This window comes from Phymastichus coffea, unplaced genomic scaffold, assembly GCF_024137745.1.
Source record: "Phymastichus coffea isolate CEN01 unplaced genomic scaffold, Cenicafe_Pcof_1.1 PCOF00044, whole genome shotgun sequence".
NCBI lineage: Eukaryota > Metazoa > Arthropoda > Insecta > Hymenoptera > Eulophidae > Phymastichus > Phymastichus coffea.
Window position 1 is genome coordinate 1,008,334 of NW_026706855.1, and position 17,165 is coordinate 1,025,498.

General features: G+C 22.6%; 2 protein-coding genes across 2 annotated transcripts; both read right to left on the reverse strand.

Annotated features, from left to right (window-relative positions):
* Nucleotides 1-75: 75 nt before the first annotated feature.
* Nucleotides 76-3,375, reverse strand: LOC131664404 (sulfhydryl oxidase 1-like). Its single transcript, XM_058935455.1, has 4 exons — nucleotides 3,033-3,375; nucleotides 2,886-2,940; nucleotides 2,416-2,671; nucleotides 76-2,284 (listed from the first exon to the last, which is right to left on the reverse strand). Exons 1-4 carry the CDS (start codon nucleotides 3,165-3,167, stop codon nucleotides 1,702-1,704), a joined length of 1,029 nt encoding a protein of 342 aa, XP_058791438.1. The 5' UTR covers nucleotides 3,168-3,375; the 3' UTR covers nucleotides 76-1,701.
* Nucleotides 3,376-3,656: 281 nt separating this feature from the next.
* LOC131664471 (uncharacterized) lies at nucleotides 3,657-6,420 on the reverse strand. Its single transcript, XM_058935598.1, has 2 exons — nucleotides 4,785-6,420; nucleotides 3,657-4,712 (listed from the first exon to the last, which is right to left on the reverse strand). Exons 1-2 carry the CDS (start codon nucleotides 6,082-6,084, stop codon nucleotides 3,850-3,852), a joined length of 2,163 nt encoding a protein of 720 aa, XP_058791581.1. The 5' UTR covers nucleotides 6,085-6,420; the 3' UTR covers nucleotides 3,657-3,849.
* Nucleotides 6,421-17,165: the final 10,745 nt, after the last annotated feature.

Consider the following 17,165-nt stretch of genomic DNA (forward strand, 5'->3'; position numbering starts at 1 on the left):
TACTACGACGAGGCGCGCTCTCGTCCAAAGTAGAACGTAATTACATGTGTTGTCCATGCGTAGTTTGAATTTTTTACACCTCCACATTCGTTTTTCCCTTCTATAGGCTGTAGGCTATCGTGAATATTACGCCAGACTGATTAACGGACTCGTAGCTGAGGCAAAGTTAAATTTATACTGTTATAATGTGAAAAATGTGGAAAATTTTTAACTCTAGCCTTTTTATAGATTTTCTTTGCTTTAGCTTATCGCTTTAATATTATGATAGTGTAAGATTATACAACAAACGCAGTAAAAAATCTATGTCACTTTATTGGGAACGTAATAGATAATATTTCGATCAACAAAACACTTACATAAATTGTCATTTATTAAAGATATTATATGCGTTACTATTTTAGCAGTTGATACTAAATTTTCGCAAAACTATGAAAAAAGCGCTCTGTGCGCTCGTTCGTTGATGTACTGTTTATACCATTGAGAAAGATGATGAATTGATCGTCATTTTTAAACCACATCTATGGTTGTGTATAAATATCATCTTTCTTGACTATACCAAAATAGCATCTAAAGAAATCTTACGTTGTGTAGAAAATAATTTTTCGCTTTGATATTATTTGTTATATTTTTTATTATTACTGGTATTATTTTGTATACATTTTTGTAAAAAGTCATAAAAAAATTTTACAAAATTAAAGATTTTAAATACTCGATACGATAACTAATCGCTAGTACTGTTAGAAACAATATAAGAACAATTTTGGTTATTTATAAATATACAGAAATGATTGATAGATATTTTTTATACTTGCACTGCCCATGAGTAGTAGCTTATCATTAATAATTATCCATATATTTTATTTATTCTGTACATTTCTTGTTTTTCCCCTTTAACTACTACAGAAACATCCTCATATTTGTTTTCTTTTATAGATAAAGGAACATTTAGATTATTATTCTTATTTTCATTAATTGTATCATCTACAAATGGTACAAATCTGTTAGTAGTAATTAACCAAATGTCTACAACTGTTTCCGACCCGATCGTCAGTATTCCTGTATGTACGGTCTAAAGTAAAATTATGAATAATGTCTACTGGTTTATTACGATTATTTTTAAAATGCAGTTAAACTCTTAGGGGGAATTCACCCTATCCCAGTCTTGACAAATGAAATGGAGATGATGTTAATTTAATGACATCATTAGATTAATAACTAGGGTGTAAGAAAAATCTAACTTTTGACACAAAATTTCCAAGATCACTTTTTTGACTATCTATAACATACAAAGTCAATTTATGAATTGCATCATTTCATTCTCTATTGTGAGGAAGGATCCACTTTGAATAAATACCCATCACTATTCTTATTTTCAGTAAAAATTAAAAACATTATTAAATTAATAATTGTAGTGATAGTGTGTAATATAACTACTATTTGCAATCAGACACTTAAACCTGATTGAAACTTTTTTTTAACTTTCTATTTCACTAGGGTTAATTAAAATAATTGAGATTAGAAGGTCTAATCGCTGGAGAAGCACTTTTAGATTTCACTTTTAGATTTCACCTTCAAAACGCTTTGAAAGTGGTATTTCTGAATTCAAAGTATATCGAAGTGTAGTTGCTAAATAAGTGTAGTTAATAAGTGTAGTTATAATAAGTGTAGTTGTAATTTAACCGGGTCAGCTTGTCTTCTACTTTAATAGGTTCCATTTTTTTGGGACTGTGTATTCATCTTTGGCAGATAAGCAGGAAAATAGTGAGCTAAAACTTTCAAGTAGGTTTGAAGCGCTATTAGCTTTTCACCTTCAATATGCTTTGAAAGTGGTATTTCATTATTCAAAGTATATCGAAGTGTAGTTTCTAAATCTAACTGGTACAACTTATCTTCTACTTTAATAGGTTTCATTTTTTTAGGACTGTGTATTAGTTTATGGTAGGTAGCATTATCAGAAATATCCTTCACACCTGTGGATATTTCTTTTGATTTTAGAAATTCCAAAATTGTTTCTCTAAGTCCATCTCGCGTTAATTTATCAAGTTTCAAAGTAGTTTGTGTCTGATCCTTATTGATAGCTAAAATACTGAGATATGTATTCACTTTATTCGCATCTAGGAGAAGAATGTTTTCTGATGTGACCCTTCTAATTCGTACATTATTCAATTCATATAAATCTAATATAACTTCAGCTCCTAAATGTGAATTGGGCTCATCAAAAATCAGAAATTGATATTCAATATTTGCAGGAATTCCAGTCCATAATGTATCAATGTCATTGTTTCTAAAAAGAGAAGTCATTTTATTCTATTAAAATAGATGTTAGTGATTAAAAAGGCAAATAATGAAATAGCTTTATGAATTCATAATGAAAAAGAATGTTTAAATTGAAGTAAAATTGATATAAGAACATACCGGTATGGAGCTAAATTAGGCCAGTCTGATCCTCCACGCTGCTCTTGCTGTTCTTTTTCAAGCTGAACAACTAAAGTTTGCGTTATAAGCTCTTCATCCTTGTTTTGTTGTACCTCAAGGCCTAAAAAGCCTGTCTTTGTATTCACTGGGAAGAATTTAAGATTGGGAAATCTCATTATTTCATATTCCCTACATATATGATTATTGTCATCGTTGGCACAATCAATGGCAGCTATTGTAACAATTTTCCTCCAACCTAAAGACACAAATATACAAATCTACTTTTAGTACAATTGTAGTATCATTTTCATGGGTCATTGTAACTTTACAAAAAATTGAAAATAACTAGTTAATTTATATTTTTACTCAAAATAAATTTTAATGTAAACCATTGCTTGACTTGACAGTTATTTGTAAAAATATATGATAATCTTTAGATAAAGATAGTGATGCAATTCAATCTATCTCACCATGAACGTTCTTCGCCAAAGCTTTCCATACTGGAGCAAATTTATTTAGCACCACCTGTTATAGAATTCAACCAACCATGCTCTTTTGCTTTGTAAAACGCTAGACTTGAAATTAATATTGTCTAAGATATAAACGTGATCACTGACGTTATAAAGTCCTGAAGTGTCGTCCTCGTTCTCCTGGTCAATAACATTGGCAGATACGCTGCTTACGAAAATAAGACCGAAAATTAGGTAACCTATACATGTACTCCAAAAAAGTTGCTGTTGATGCTTCTCCATGATTCTAGCGACTAAATATATGTTTGTTGCGCCACCTGATTACTCCAAAAAGCAATGTTTATGACGTTTATGTATTATTAGTGTGGTAGTAATAAATAGCTGCTATCGCTGCACACAAACCTTTTCTACACATGTGTGAATATTATTACCGGTGAGGTGGGCTCGTTATATGGTTTACTTATTCAACTGAATAAATAAAAATTTTGGTTTTCACCAATTTAATTGTCAGTTTAAAAAATTTTTCAACTACACCAAGTACATACAAATGATTTAATTTTTCACAAATTCAAAAAATGGAAATAATGTTGAATGATTGAATCCCCAATAAACATTTGTTAACTCTTAATAATAGTTTGAGAATGTATGATTTATGTAAAAATACTCAAATATTTAATAATAATTAGTTTTTATTTAAATACTTTTATTTAACATTTTGTAGTATTTTTATAAAATAAATATATATACAATATAATATAGTTGATAGATTTTAAGAATTACTATTTCTGTATTTGCATTTTGTTTTTGGCGATGATAAAAAAATATCCTTTGAAAATTTTCAACATCTTATATTATTATCATAATGATAGTAAGCTAATCAACATGCTTTTATGTACAATGAAATATTATCTTTTTGACTAAACCATTTATTAAAATACCAGTTTTCTGTAGTACTGCAAATAAGTTATCCCTCTGACCCTAAACCAGAATTGGTAAAAATATCAAATTCTTCTCTTTTTAATAAAGCTTTATGAACATCATCAACTTCGACTTTAAAATCAACAAAATTCTTTTCCACGTTACACTTGTCTATAGCACAAGCTAAAGCAGATCTAACAAGTTCATCCACCAAACACACCAGAGCTTTTGTTATGACTAGAGTAGCCGAAGAATGTGACACTCCAGGAATAATTTCTTCATTTGATAATTTTATTCCTATTTGTTCAGCACTCTTATAAACAAATTCATTTAAACAATGATACTCTTGAGGATAGTTCAGTAAAATCAGAGTAGTTTTACGAGCTTTACAATATTTATAATGTGACAATTGATTAGAAGCATTTGATGGAATATTGATAATATCAATCTCATCTTCACTGTCATTAGACACTTCTTTATAACTAGGTTTGATATTTTGACATGTCAACAGCCAATCATTTAATTCTGTAGAAATCGTTGCTGTGTTTTCATACTTTGTACTAACTTCTTCTACATTAATTGCTTTGTTTGTTGCAGATAACTGATTCAGAGTTTTGAAATTCAATACTGGAGTATAGCCATATCTTCTTGCCCATATCATGAATTCATAAACACTGCAACTGCTCTCAAAACATTCGATATCTTTCATTATATCAAGAGCATGAAGAGCTTGATACCTTTCTAGAGCATGTTGCTTTCCAGATGAAAAATTGCTAAAAACTTGATAACTCTCACATGCATAAGGAAACAGTGATTTATAATGTGAATCTTTGGACTTTTCAGTGATCAAAGGGATTCTCTGAATTAATAATTTTAGGATACTAAACAAATTTTCTGGTTTTGCTTGTTCTATAAAATTTATTATTTCCTTGGAATGTTGTTTATCTGATGTATAATTTCCAAGATCAGTATAAAACTTACCATTGTTGAAATTCTGTTTACTATTTATCACACTTGTTTCTATGTTGGTGCTCAAAGGCAATTCATAAAAATTATGATTTTGATTACTTGAGAATACATTTCCTTTAGATACTGTAATTGCATTTTTCAATAAACTTTTATTGTTATTCTTTTTGAAGGTAATTGACGAATTTGTTGATGTATCTTTATTATTTTCTAACTTTATTGGAATAAAGTTTGTTCTAATGTAGTCATGGTCTTTAAGAGCAATAATTGTGTTTGTAACATTTTCATTATCATTTTGTTTAAAAAGATCAGTTTCTTGTTTTTCCCCTTTGATTGTTAAAGAAAAATCCTCATATTTGTTTTCTTTTATAGATAAAGGAACATTTAGTTTATTATTCTTATTTTCATTATTTGTATCATCAACAAATGGTACAAATCTGTCAGTAGTAATTAACCAAATGTCTACAACTGTTTCCGACCCGATCGTTAGTATTCCTGTGTATGTACGGTCTAAAGTTAAATTATGAATAATGTCTACTGGTTTATTACGATTATTTTTAAAATGCAGTTGAACTCTTACGGGGAATTCACCCCATCCCAGTCTTGACAAATGAAATGGAGATGATGTTAATTCAATGACATCATTAGGTTGATAACTAGGGTGTAAGAAAAATCTAACTTTTGACACAAAATTTCCAAGATCACTTTTTTGACTATCTATAACATACAAAGTCCATTTATGAGTTGCATCATTTTGTTCTCTATTATGAGGAGGAATCCACTTTGAATAATTGCCTACCACTATTCTTATTTTTGTTTTTCTGTTACTGGAAGAAAGTAACTCTACATCTTTTTTGAAAATTTTTTTTTTTGGTTCATCAGATTCTAGGCTATTGGATTCACTTTCAATTTTTCTCTTTGGTTTGTTATCATCATTAGTCTCTACAAAACAATCATTCTCGCAATCAATTTTCAGATTGACTTTTGTTCTTGGAGCATTAACAGTTGGATGCAATCGTGATTGTTTTGTGTTATCAGCAAAAAGATGTTCTTGATTGTAATAGTCTGTTACTATTGCAAATCGTAAATAATGAAATACCTTACAAGCTTTGTGAAGGGTCTCATAAATTTTGAAAACCTCTTTTTTTTTAGTTTCTATTTCCTTAGAGAACTCAGTTTCTAAAATTTTAGATATTTTTTCAGCTGTACTACGTGCATTTTCTTCACGTACACTTTGTTGGTTTTTATCATTATCTAATGGTAAATAATAATCTGGATCCTGGTTTAATTTTTCATTAGAATCAATACTTGCCATCTTCAACCAATATGTAACACAAATTAATTTCTTGAATACTTTTCAACATTTGCCAGTGGTAAAAACATTAAAATAAAATTATTTCTAGTTTTTACGCTGATAAATACTACAATAAATGAAAATTTCCAAATTTCATATAATAAATAGATGAAGTTTATAAGGTTATATTTTGACACAACGCACGCCTAGCTACATGGAGAAATGCTAACGAATAGATTTTAAGCCCAAGTCAACTGTGCCCTAAGCTCAGCATCTATCCACATTGGTATTTAATAGAAAAGGCGTCCAAACGCTTAGTTTGACTCATGTCAGTTGAAAGTGTTGAAACTCGGAAAATGGGCTGGCTAGGAGAACACGGAAAAATTTTAATATAGTATCCATGATCTCTCTTCGGGCAATGCATTATGACGATAGGGGTTCCCAACTTGTCTTCAATCATTATGTGAAATCATTGGCACAGTCATGTTCACGCAAATCCTATTTACAGTAGATTCAAAAAATAATTAAATTAATAAATGTAGTGAATTAACGATAATAATAAACTTTAAATATAAATACATTGACGTATATAATATTATGAATCTTGATTACATGTAATAATTATATCAAGCTTTCGAAATCCAGTTTCAATGTTTCCGCATTTGTGCTGTTAAATAAATGCTTTGACATTTTCTCTTATGACGAATACCTCTATATTATTGTAGGTAATCGATTTTCCTAAAAGTTGATACAATAATTATTTGTACAAAAAAAAACATTCTGCATATTCGTAGGTAAAAATGTTAATTATTACAAAAATATTTACAAATAAAAATATTCAACGAAATTTTATTGAAAATTTATATTTTGATGACCGTTAAAGTTTAATATCAAAATTTTTTTAAATAAGCATAACGCCATGTACTTTTAAAATATTCACTTGAAATTTTTTTCAAAAATTTTAAACTTTTGTTTATGTAAAATGATTTGTTTTCGATGAAGTCACATAATTTTAATATCAAAGCACTACTAGAGTCATGTAGTGTATACCGAGTGGCGTTTGAACAATTTTGATTGTTGATTACAACCTTGTAATTTTCAGGCACAAAAATATTACTGTTTTTTATAGAAAAAAGATCAAGAAATAAGATAGAAAAAGAATTTTTTAAATTAAAATATGACTCCGTTCAAAATAATTCATTTTCTATAAATACAATTAGTTAATAACCTTTGAAAAATAAAGAAAAATTTAAATGAATATTTTAAAAGTAAATTATAGTATGCGATTGAAAAAAAAAATTTATTAGATTTTTTTAATCTGTAATATTTTTTTAATAACTAATATTTTGTCAAAAAACTTGTAGGTATCCCTTCATACAAATAATCATTATATCAAATTTCTTTAAAATCGTTCACCTACCATCATACCAAGTTTTAAAAAAACGCTTAACTACAGATCTCGAGGTATTGGTCTAAGAGGTGCAAATGGGTCATAAGTGTTTCAATAAATATAAATTCAAAATATAAAATTTCAATTTCGTTTAAGTTGTCAAATATAATCAGCATTGTATCATTAAATTACCTTGTATGAAATGCATAAAGCTTTGTAATTAATAATAATAATAATCATTTAATAATAATTTTCAAATGAATAATCTATCTAATTAATAAATGTAGCTGTTAATTCAATATATAATACAAACTTATAAAATATTACATATACATTGAGCCATCTCGAGAAAAAGAGTTTAACTCAAATATATCCGCCCACTCAATTTAGAGCAGATCTTGTTTCCAGCCAATTATGTACGCGGAATTCCAAAGATTGCTATGATTATGGAACCTATTGTAGGGATGTCATTCCTTCAACTAATAAGAATCTAAACGCACATATGCCAAATACTGTTCAGCTTACAATAATAGTCCATAGAACGTCACATTTTGTATTTCCGGTGGGAAGTCTTTTACATTTGTACTTTAATTTCATTTTGTACAAAATTCATGGAGTGGAGTTCCTCAGTTTTTTATATTTGTCAAAATTTGTGCAAAGTTCTGTTATTGAATAATCAACAATAAACGTGTCAATAAAAGTATATTTTTTTATCATGATTTCGTAATTTTGCTTTTTTCAGTTCACCATTCCATGCTACATTCATCGTAAGTGGTTTCTTAGCGTTGTAATATTTTATATAAGTTTTGTAAAGATTATTTATGAGAATTGTCTTCTGAATTCAAATTGCTAATTCTATTGTGACTCAAGGTACTTCTTATGGTTCTCGGATATTCTTTTTCCATTCATTGTGAAATATCCTGTTTTAGTTGACCATAAGAAGTATATTTGTTTAATTTATTTTTCTAGTTTAATTAAAATGTATTGCATTTAATTTTAATAATTGGTGTGATGTATATTATTTCATTTGAATTCGTGAAAAGACTACGTCATTTTGTTATGCTTTCGCGTTTATTTTTACTTTTTCTGTAAGTATATTGACAACTGGCAATTTTATAATTGTATGTGTGTGTGGATGTTTTGTTGAAACTTTGTGGTTGCCTTTAGTCAAGCAATAACTATGTAATATTTTATTTGTGTATACGCATTAGTTTGTTTTTGTTATACGAATTTTATACTTTTTATTACATTTTAGCGGATATTAGATGATGAATAATGGAAAACTTTTAAATACAGCTTTATACATACATTTGTTAAATTAATTTTATAAAAAATTTTGAGTCTGGTAATAAAAACACAAAGAGAATAAAAATGTATAATTTTTTCGCTCTTCAATGAAGCGTTTTTCTATCCGTTTTTGTTACATTTATATATTTTTAGCTCATGCATACCAGTATCTTTGTATCATGGCCTTTTTAATCGAACCAACATTTTCCTTATGTACTTTGAGCCGCCGAATCTAAATTTATTACGTGCGTTGTCGTCAGACTATTGGTTCAATTGGTATTAATTAGCGTTTTTTCCATAATCAATAATGAAATTAAGTATTTTCTAAAATAAAATTAGTTAGCTTCTTTCAGCGAATTTTAAATAAAAAAGGTACCTAAGCCTTAGTTTCGGAGAAAATAATTGCGGAAGTTTTGAAAAGTGTGATTTTTCGAAATGCGCATCGTGTTATTCAATGAACTCAATGATATATACGAGGCTGATAATGCTCAGCTCCTTACCGTATAAATATCAATGCCGTAGGATTTCATCCTTTTCTTTCTTTATCACCTTTACAGATTTTTTTTCTAAGCTTTGCGAGACTTCTTTATGGTCTTGTTTCTGAATTGGTCAATGTAAAAAATATTTCTGTTAACAATTTTTATGTTATTTATTGATATTTTTCTGTTCAATTTAATTTTAATGTAACTTTTGGCAAAAGAGTTAATTATCAAAATTTCTTTAAGCACCTCAAAGAGCTTGAATGTATGTATAAACAGGTAGGTTGTCAATTATGTATGCTTTATGACTTTCCACATTCAAAAATTATTCACATTAACCAACTTTTTACAATGCCTTTTAACTAAGTCTCGCTGTGCTTTAAAAGAAAGTTGTATTTTTTCTTTGTAAGAAAATAAAATGTAAATTTTCTTTTGTAATTAGCGGAAAAAGAGGACCAGAGTAGGTACCAAAAATCTATTTCATATTTACGATTGATAGGATAGATTATTTAGCTTGATAATTCTCATTTGGTTATATTTCATAACGCAATATCAGATATTAGATACTTATCTAAATTAACAGTCTCCGTTTTCCTCAAATAATTTTTATGACTTAACTTCGGATAGTTTTACATCTCAATTAAGACTAGCAAAGGGAGTAAAACATATAAAATTTTTAATTTCACTCATTACAATTTGGATATATGTAGTCATTTGTAGCATGAGTTTATTTAGTTATTAAATTTGAATAACAAACATTTAGCTGTCAATGTTACATTAGTGAATAACTTATTGGAGAATCTTACTATCTTTATTTCTATAAATTAACTTTTGAAAATACTTAACAATAACAGACACTATAATATTCAAATAATTATTTACAATGAAACATTGACGTGAGAATAAATAACCTAACCTGTTAGTCATAAACATATAGGGTGCTTTTAGCATTGCACTCCTTTTTTTCTTCGCCATGACCCAAAAGACTCAACTCATTTCCAACGCATAGAACTAAATCCTTTAAAATCTATCTATCAAAACGTTGTTGGCGTAATCAACTTTTATGGTGATGTTCTATCGGCCTCTTCTGGCCCCTGGACTACCGGCTACCCTTTTCAACAGTTGGTTTCAAACGACGCGACACCGTGTCCACGCACATGATGCTTATTTCGATAAGACATTTTGCGCCGTGATCGCTTAAAAAATGCCTCCAATAATGGTATCGGCACGTCAAAATTGAACTCGGAATTGCCTCGAGATATCACGAGACGAAAGAGTTAAGGGAATTAATCCGATTAAAGGTCTGACTGGGTATATATAAATTAAATCCGATAAAAGGTCTGATTCTAGGTATATATAAATAAATATTTAATTTAAAATTTAAATTATTAAATAATTTAATAATATATAAGTATTTATATATATATATAAATCATTTATTATATAAATATCATTTTTGTTCAAAAAATAGCCATTTTTGTGCAAAAAATAGCCATTTTTGTTCAAAAAAAAAATTAAAAATTAAAAATAAAAAAAATTCAACATTAAATAATAAAGATTCATTTATATTTATTAATTATTTTTATAAATATAATTATTATTATAGTTTAAATTTCAAAAATTTAAGTGCACAAACACTAATTTATAACATATTTATATTAATTTAAAATTTTAATTTAAGAAAAACATTTTTTTTACAAAAAAAAATTAATTATTAATTAAATTTTAAAAATTTTAATTTAGTTTAATTAATTAATTATTATATATATATATATATATATATATATATATTTTTTTTTTTTTAAATTTAAATTTAATATATAAATTTAAACAATATAAAAATTATTATTTAGAAATTATAATAAATTTAGAATAATATTGTGCCAGCATTAGCGGTTAAACAAAATTATATAAATTAATGTTTTTAATTTTACAAATAAATATTAAATATAATTAATATATTTAAATAATTTTTTTTTAGATAAAATTTAAATAAAATTTTTTAATATAATTTATAAAATTAATAATTAATAAATTATTGTAATAAACTAAGATTAAATACCTTATTATTGATAATAAAATTTAATAATATTAATTATTTATATTAAAAATTATGGCGGTATTTTAATCTAATTAGAGGGACTTATTTAATAATTGATATTCCACGAAAAGAATTACTTATATTAAATTTTTATGTATGTTCGTTAAAAAATATTTAAAAATAATTTTTATTTAATTTTAAATAATTATATTTCAGATCAATATGTAAATTAATATATAAGAATAAAAGAGTCACATTTAAAATAATTATAAAATTAAATTTATAATAATTTATAAATATTAGAATTCAATAGTAAAAATTTTTAATTTAAAATTTTGAATTAAATATGAAATATGTACAAATCGCCCGTCAATTTTTCAAAAAAAAATGAAAAATAAGTCGTAACAAAGTAAATATACTGGAAAGTATATTTAGAGAAATATAGTTTAAATAAAATATTTATATTGCATATAAAAGATATTTAATTAATTATTTTTAATTAAAAAAAATAAATAATTATTATTTGATATATAATTATATTAAAAATAATAAAAAAAATTATTAATTTTAATTATTTAGTATTATTTAAAATTTTAAATTAAATTTATAATTATTGTATTGAAAAAGACATTATATTTATAATAATAAAATTAATTTAATTAATTTTTACCTTTTGTATCAGTTTTAATTTAAATTTAAATTTAAATTTAAATTCTTTTGTAATTTTAATTTATAATTATTTTCTAAGCTCGAAATAAATTGATTTAAAATAATATAATAATTATTATAATATTAATATTATAAATATTATTTTTGAAGAAAAATTCTTATCAAAATTTATTTTATGTAGTTATTTTATAAATAAATTTAATTTATAATAAATTTAATAAATTAAATAAATTTTTATTTAATTTATATTTTTATTAAATATTATTAGAAATAAATTTAATAATATTAATTATATAAAACTATAAATTTTTTTTAAATAAAAATAAAAATTTTTATTTTTACATAATTTGTTATAATTAATAAATTAAAATTAAAATTTAATTTAATATTAAAAATTTATAAAATAAAATATTTTAATATTTCAAATATTGATATAATGATTTAATTAATAATTTTTAATAATAAATTATAATTTTTATTTAAAGATTTGATTAATGAATTCAGCAAAAATTTTATTCAACTGTTTATTAAAAACATTGTTAATAAGTTAAAAATTATAAATATAATCTGCTCAATGATAAATTAAACAGCTGCAGTATATGGACTGTACTAAGGTAGCATAATCATTTGTCTTTTTAATGAAGTCTGGAATGAATGATATTATGAAATAAAATCTTTATTATTTTAAAAATAAATAAATTTAATTTTAAGTTAAAATTCTTAAATATTATATAAAGACGAGAAGACCCTATAGAATTTTATAATTAATTTAAATTTAAGCTTAAATTAATTTAAATTTAATTTTTATTATTAAATTGGGGAAATTTTAAAATTTTAAAAATTTTTTTAAAATTTTTACTTTAATATAAGAATACATTATCCAATAATAATTATTTATATTTATTGAATTTAAATTAAATTACCTTAGGGATAACAGCGTAATAATTTTAGAGAGATATTGAAAAACTTGATTGCGACCTCGATGTTGAATTAAGATAAAATTTTTATGGAAAAATAATTATTTTTAGTCTGTTCGACTATTAAAATCTTACATGATTTGAGTTTAGATCGGCGTAAGCCAGATCGGATTCTATCTTATATTTATAAAAATAAATTTGTACGAAAGGACTTTTTATTTATATTTTATATTTTAAATTGAATTAATTTATTACTTTGAGAGATTAGTGTATTAAATTTAGAATTTAATTATAATATTAAAATATTAAGTAATAATTTTTTTAAAAATATTATTTACTTTAATTATTATTATATTAGATATAATAATTAAAATTTTAAACATAATTGCTTTTTTAACTTTATTAGAACGTAAAGTCTTAGGATATATTCAAATTCGTAAAGGTCCTAATAAAGTAGGATTTATAGGAATTTTACAACCTTTTAGAGATGCATTAAAATTATTTTCTAAAGATGTGTCATTAATTTTAAAATCTAATTATTTATATTACATAATTTCACCAATATTTAATATATTATTGATAATAATATTATGATATAATATTTAATTTATTTAATTTAAAATTTAATTTATTAATAATTATATGTATTTTAAGATTAGCAGTTTATGGCATAATAATAGCTGGTTGATCCTCTAATTCTATTTATTCTATAATTGGAAGTTTACGAAGAATTGCTCAAACAATTTCTTATGAAGTAAGAATAATTTTAATTATAATAATTATAATTTTTATAATTGAATCATTTAATATAAATTTATTTACAGATTATCAATATTATCAATGATTTTTTTTTATACATTTTCCTATTTTTTGTATTATATTAGTAAGATTTTTAGCAGAATTAAATCGGACACCCGTTGATTTTTCTGAAGGGGAATCAGAATTAGTTTCTAGATTTAATACTGAATATATATGTGGTAGTTTTGCATTAATTTTTATTGCAGAATATGGAATAATTATGTTTATAAGATTAATTATTTTAATTTTTTTTTTAATTTTTATTCTTATTTTATAATTTTTATTTATATAATAATTATATATTTAATTTTATGAATTCGAGGTACTTTACCTCGATATCGATATGATAATTTATTATATTTAACATGAAAGAGATTTTTATCTATTAGATTAAATTATATTATTATAGTTATTTCTTTGAAATTATTTATTTTATAAAATTATTAGAAAATTTTATTTCTATATTATGTTTTCAAAACATAAGCTTTTAGCTTAATAATTATTTATATAAAATATTATCTATAATTTTATTAATTATTGGATATAAAAAAAAATTTGAAAAATATATAACAGATCTAATTTGTCAAATTAAAATATATGGATCTTCTACTGGTCGAGCGCCCATTCACGTTAAAATAATATATAATATAAAAAATCTTAAAAAAAATATTTAATTAATAAAATTAAATTTAAATCCTTTAATATTATAATTTAAATTAATTGGTATAATTAATAAAATTAAAATGGATAACATTAAAGCGATAACACCACCTAATTTATTAGGAATAGATCGTAAAATTGCATAAGCAAATAAAAAATATCATTCAGGTTGAATATGAATTGGTGTAATTATAGAATTAGCTGGATTGAAATTTTCTGGATCAGATATCATATAAGGATATAATAAACATATAATTAAAAAAATAAAAATTATAATAATAAATCCTAATATATCTTTAATTACAAAATAAGAATTAAATGGAATTTTAAAATAATTTCTATTTAATCCTAAAGGATTAGAAGATCTAAATTCATGTAAAAAAAATAAATATAAAATAATTAAAATAATAGTAATTAAAGGTAAAATAAAATGAAAAGTATAAAATCAATTTAAAGTTGCATTATTTACTGAAAATCCACCTCATAATCATTTTATAATTATATCTCCAATATAGGGAATTGCTGAAATTAAATTAGTAATTACTGTAGCACCTCAAAATGATATTTGACCGCATGGTAAAACATATCCTAAAAAAGCAGTTCCTATCAAAATAAAAAAAATAATTTCACCAATATTCCAAGTTTTTTAAAAAAACAAACGAATTATAATAAATACCTCGTCCAATATGTATAAACAAACAAATAAAAAATATTGAAGCACCGTTCATATGAATTAATCGTAATAATCATCCATAATTTACATCTTGAATAATATGAATAACTCTGTTAAATGCAAACTCAATATTTGAACAATAATGTATTGATAAAAATAAACCTGAAATAATTTGAATCAATAAACAAATCCCTAATAATAACCCTAAATTTCACCAAATTGAAATATTTATAGGTGTTGGTAAATAAATTAAAGATATTCTTACTATATTTAATAATTCATTAGATTTCAAAATTGATTTTTTCATAATTAATTTTTCGTAATGTTATTTTTTTATTAATACATATTTTTAATACAAATATTAATATAATTAATAAATAAATTAAATTCATAATAATAATAGAATTTTTATTTTATATATATATATATATATATATATATATATATATATATATATATATAGTTTTAATTTTTAAATTAAAAAAATTATTAAATATAATTTCTAAACTATTATTTCAATAAAAAAATTTATAACATTTATAAAAAATTCTTATAATTAATATTATAAAAATAATTATTTTAAATATATTAAACAATAATAAATTTCATTTAATGTTAATTTTATTATTAATAATAAATCTAATAAAATATAAAAAAATAATTATTATACCACCTACAATAATCAAAAATATTAAATATGAAATTCAATTTATTCTATAAAATAATTCTAAATTTAGAGCTCTTAAAATTCTTAAACATAATAAAATGGTAATAATAATAATAGGATGAATAAATTTATTAGTGAAATTTAAAAAATTATTTATTAAATTTAATAAATTTATTATTATTATTATTAAAATTATAATTCTTAATCAAGTTATTTTCATTCAAAAAATAGTTTAAACAAAATGTTAATTTTGGAGATTAATGATATATATATAATATTTTTTTGATAACTATATATCTTAGATATAAATTTAATTTACAAAATTAACATTTTCTTTAAATTAATAGTTATTTTATTAAATTATTATATCTATTTTATAATATTTTTTATTTCTATATTAATATATAATTATTATTATTACTATATTTTATTAAATTTAATTAGATTAGAATTTATTATACTGAGAATATTAATAATATTAAGTACTTTTATATTTTTAAATTTTAATATAAATATTATTATATACTATTTAGTATTCGTAGTATGTGAAAGAGTATTAGGATTAATATTATTTATTATAATATTACGAGATTTAGGAAATAATAATATAAAATTAATAAATTTCATTATTTGATTAAATTTTATTTTTATATTATATTAATTTAAAAAAATTTTTCTTTTTAATTTTATAATTTTAAATTATATATATTTAATATTATTAATTTAAAATTTTTTAATATTATTTATTAATTTTAATGAATTTTATATAAATTTATATTATTGAATAGGCATAGATATATTATCATATAGATTAATAATATTAACTATTTTTATTATTTCTTGAATATATATAGTTAGATTAAATATTTATAATAAAAATTTATTTAGTATATTATTATTAATTTTAATATTAATATTATTATTAAGATTTAATACATTAAATTATATATATATAATTTATACTTTATTACCTTTATTATTAATTATTTTAATATTATATTATAATTTATTTTCTTTAAATTTTTTTTCTTAAAATAATTATAATTATTTAAATAATATTAAATATATATTATTTTATATTTTTTTATTTTTAGCTTTTTTCGTTAAATTACTAATATTTATCTTTCATATATAATTACCTAAAGCTCATGTTGAAGCACCAATTTCTGGATCGATAATTTTAGCTGGTATTATATTAAAATTAGGAGGATAATGGAATTCTTCGAAGAATAAATATAATATTAAAATTATGTGTAAAATATAATATTTATATTATTTCATTTAATTTAATTGGTATAATTTTATTAGGTATATTGTGTTTACATCAAAATGATTTAAAAGTTTTAGTAGCTTATTCTTCAATTGTAAGAATGATACTTTGTAGAATAATAACTTTATATTTATTTGGTAAAATTTCTTCAATTATTATTATAATTGGTCACGGATTATGTTCTCCAAGAATGTTTATTTTAGTAAATTATATTTATATACGATCTAATTCTCGAAATATATATTTAAATA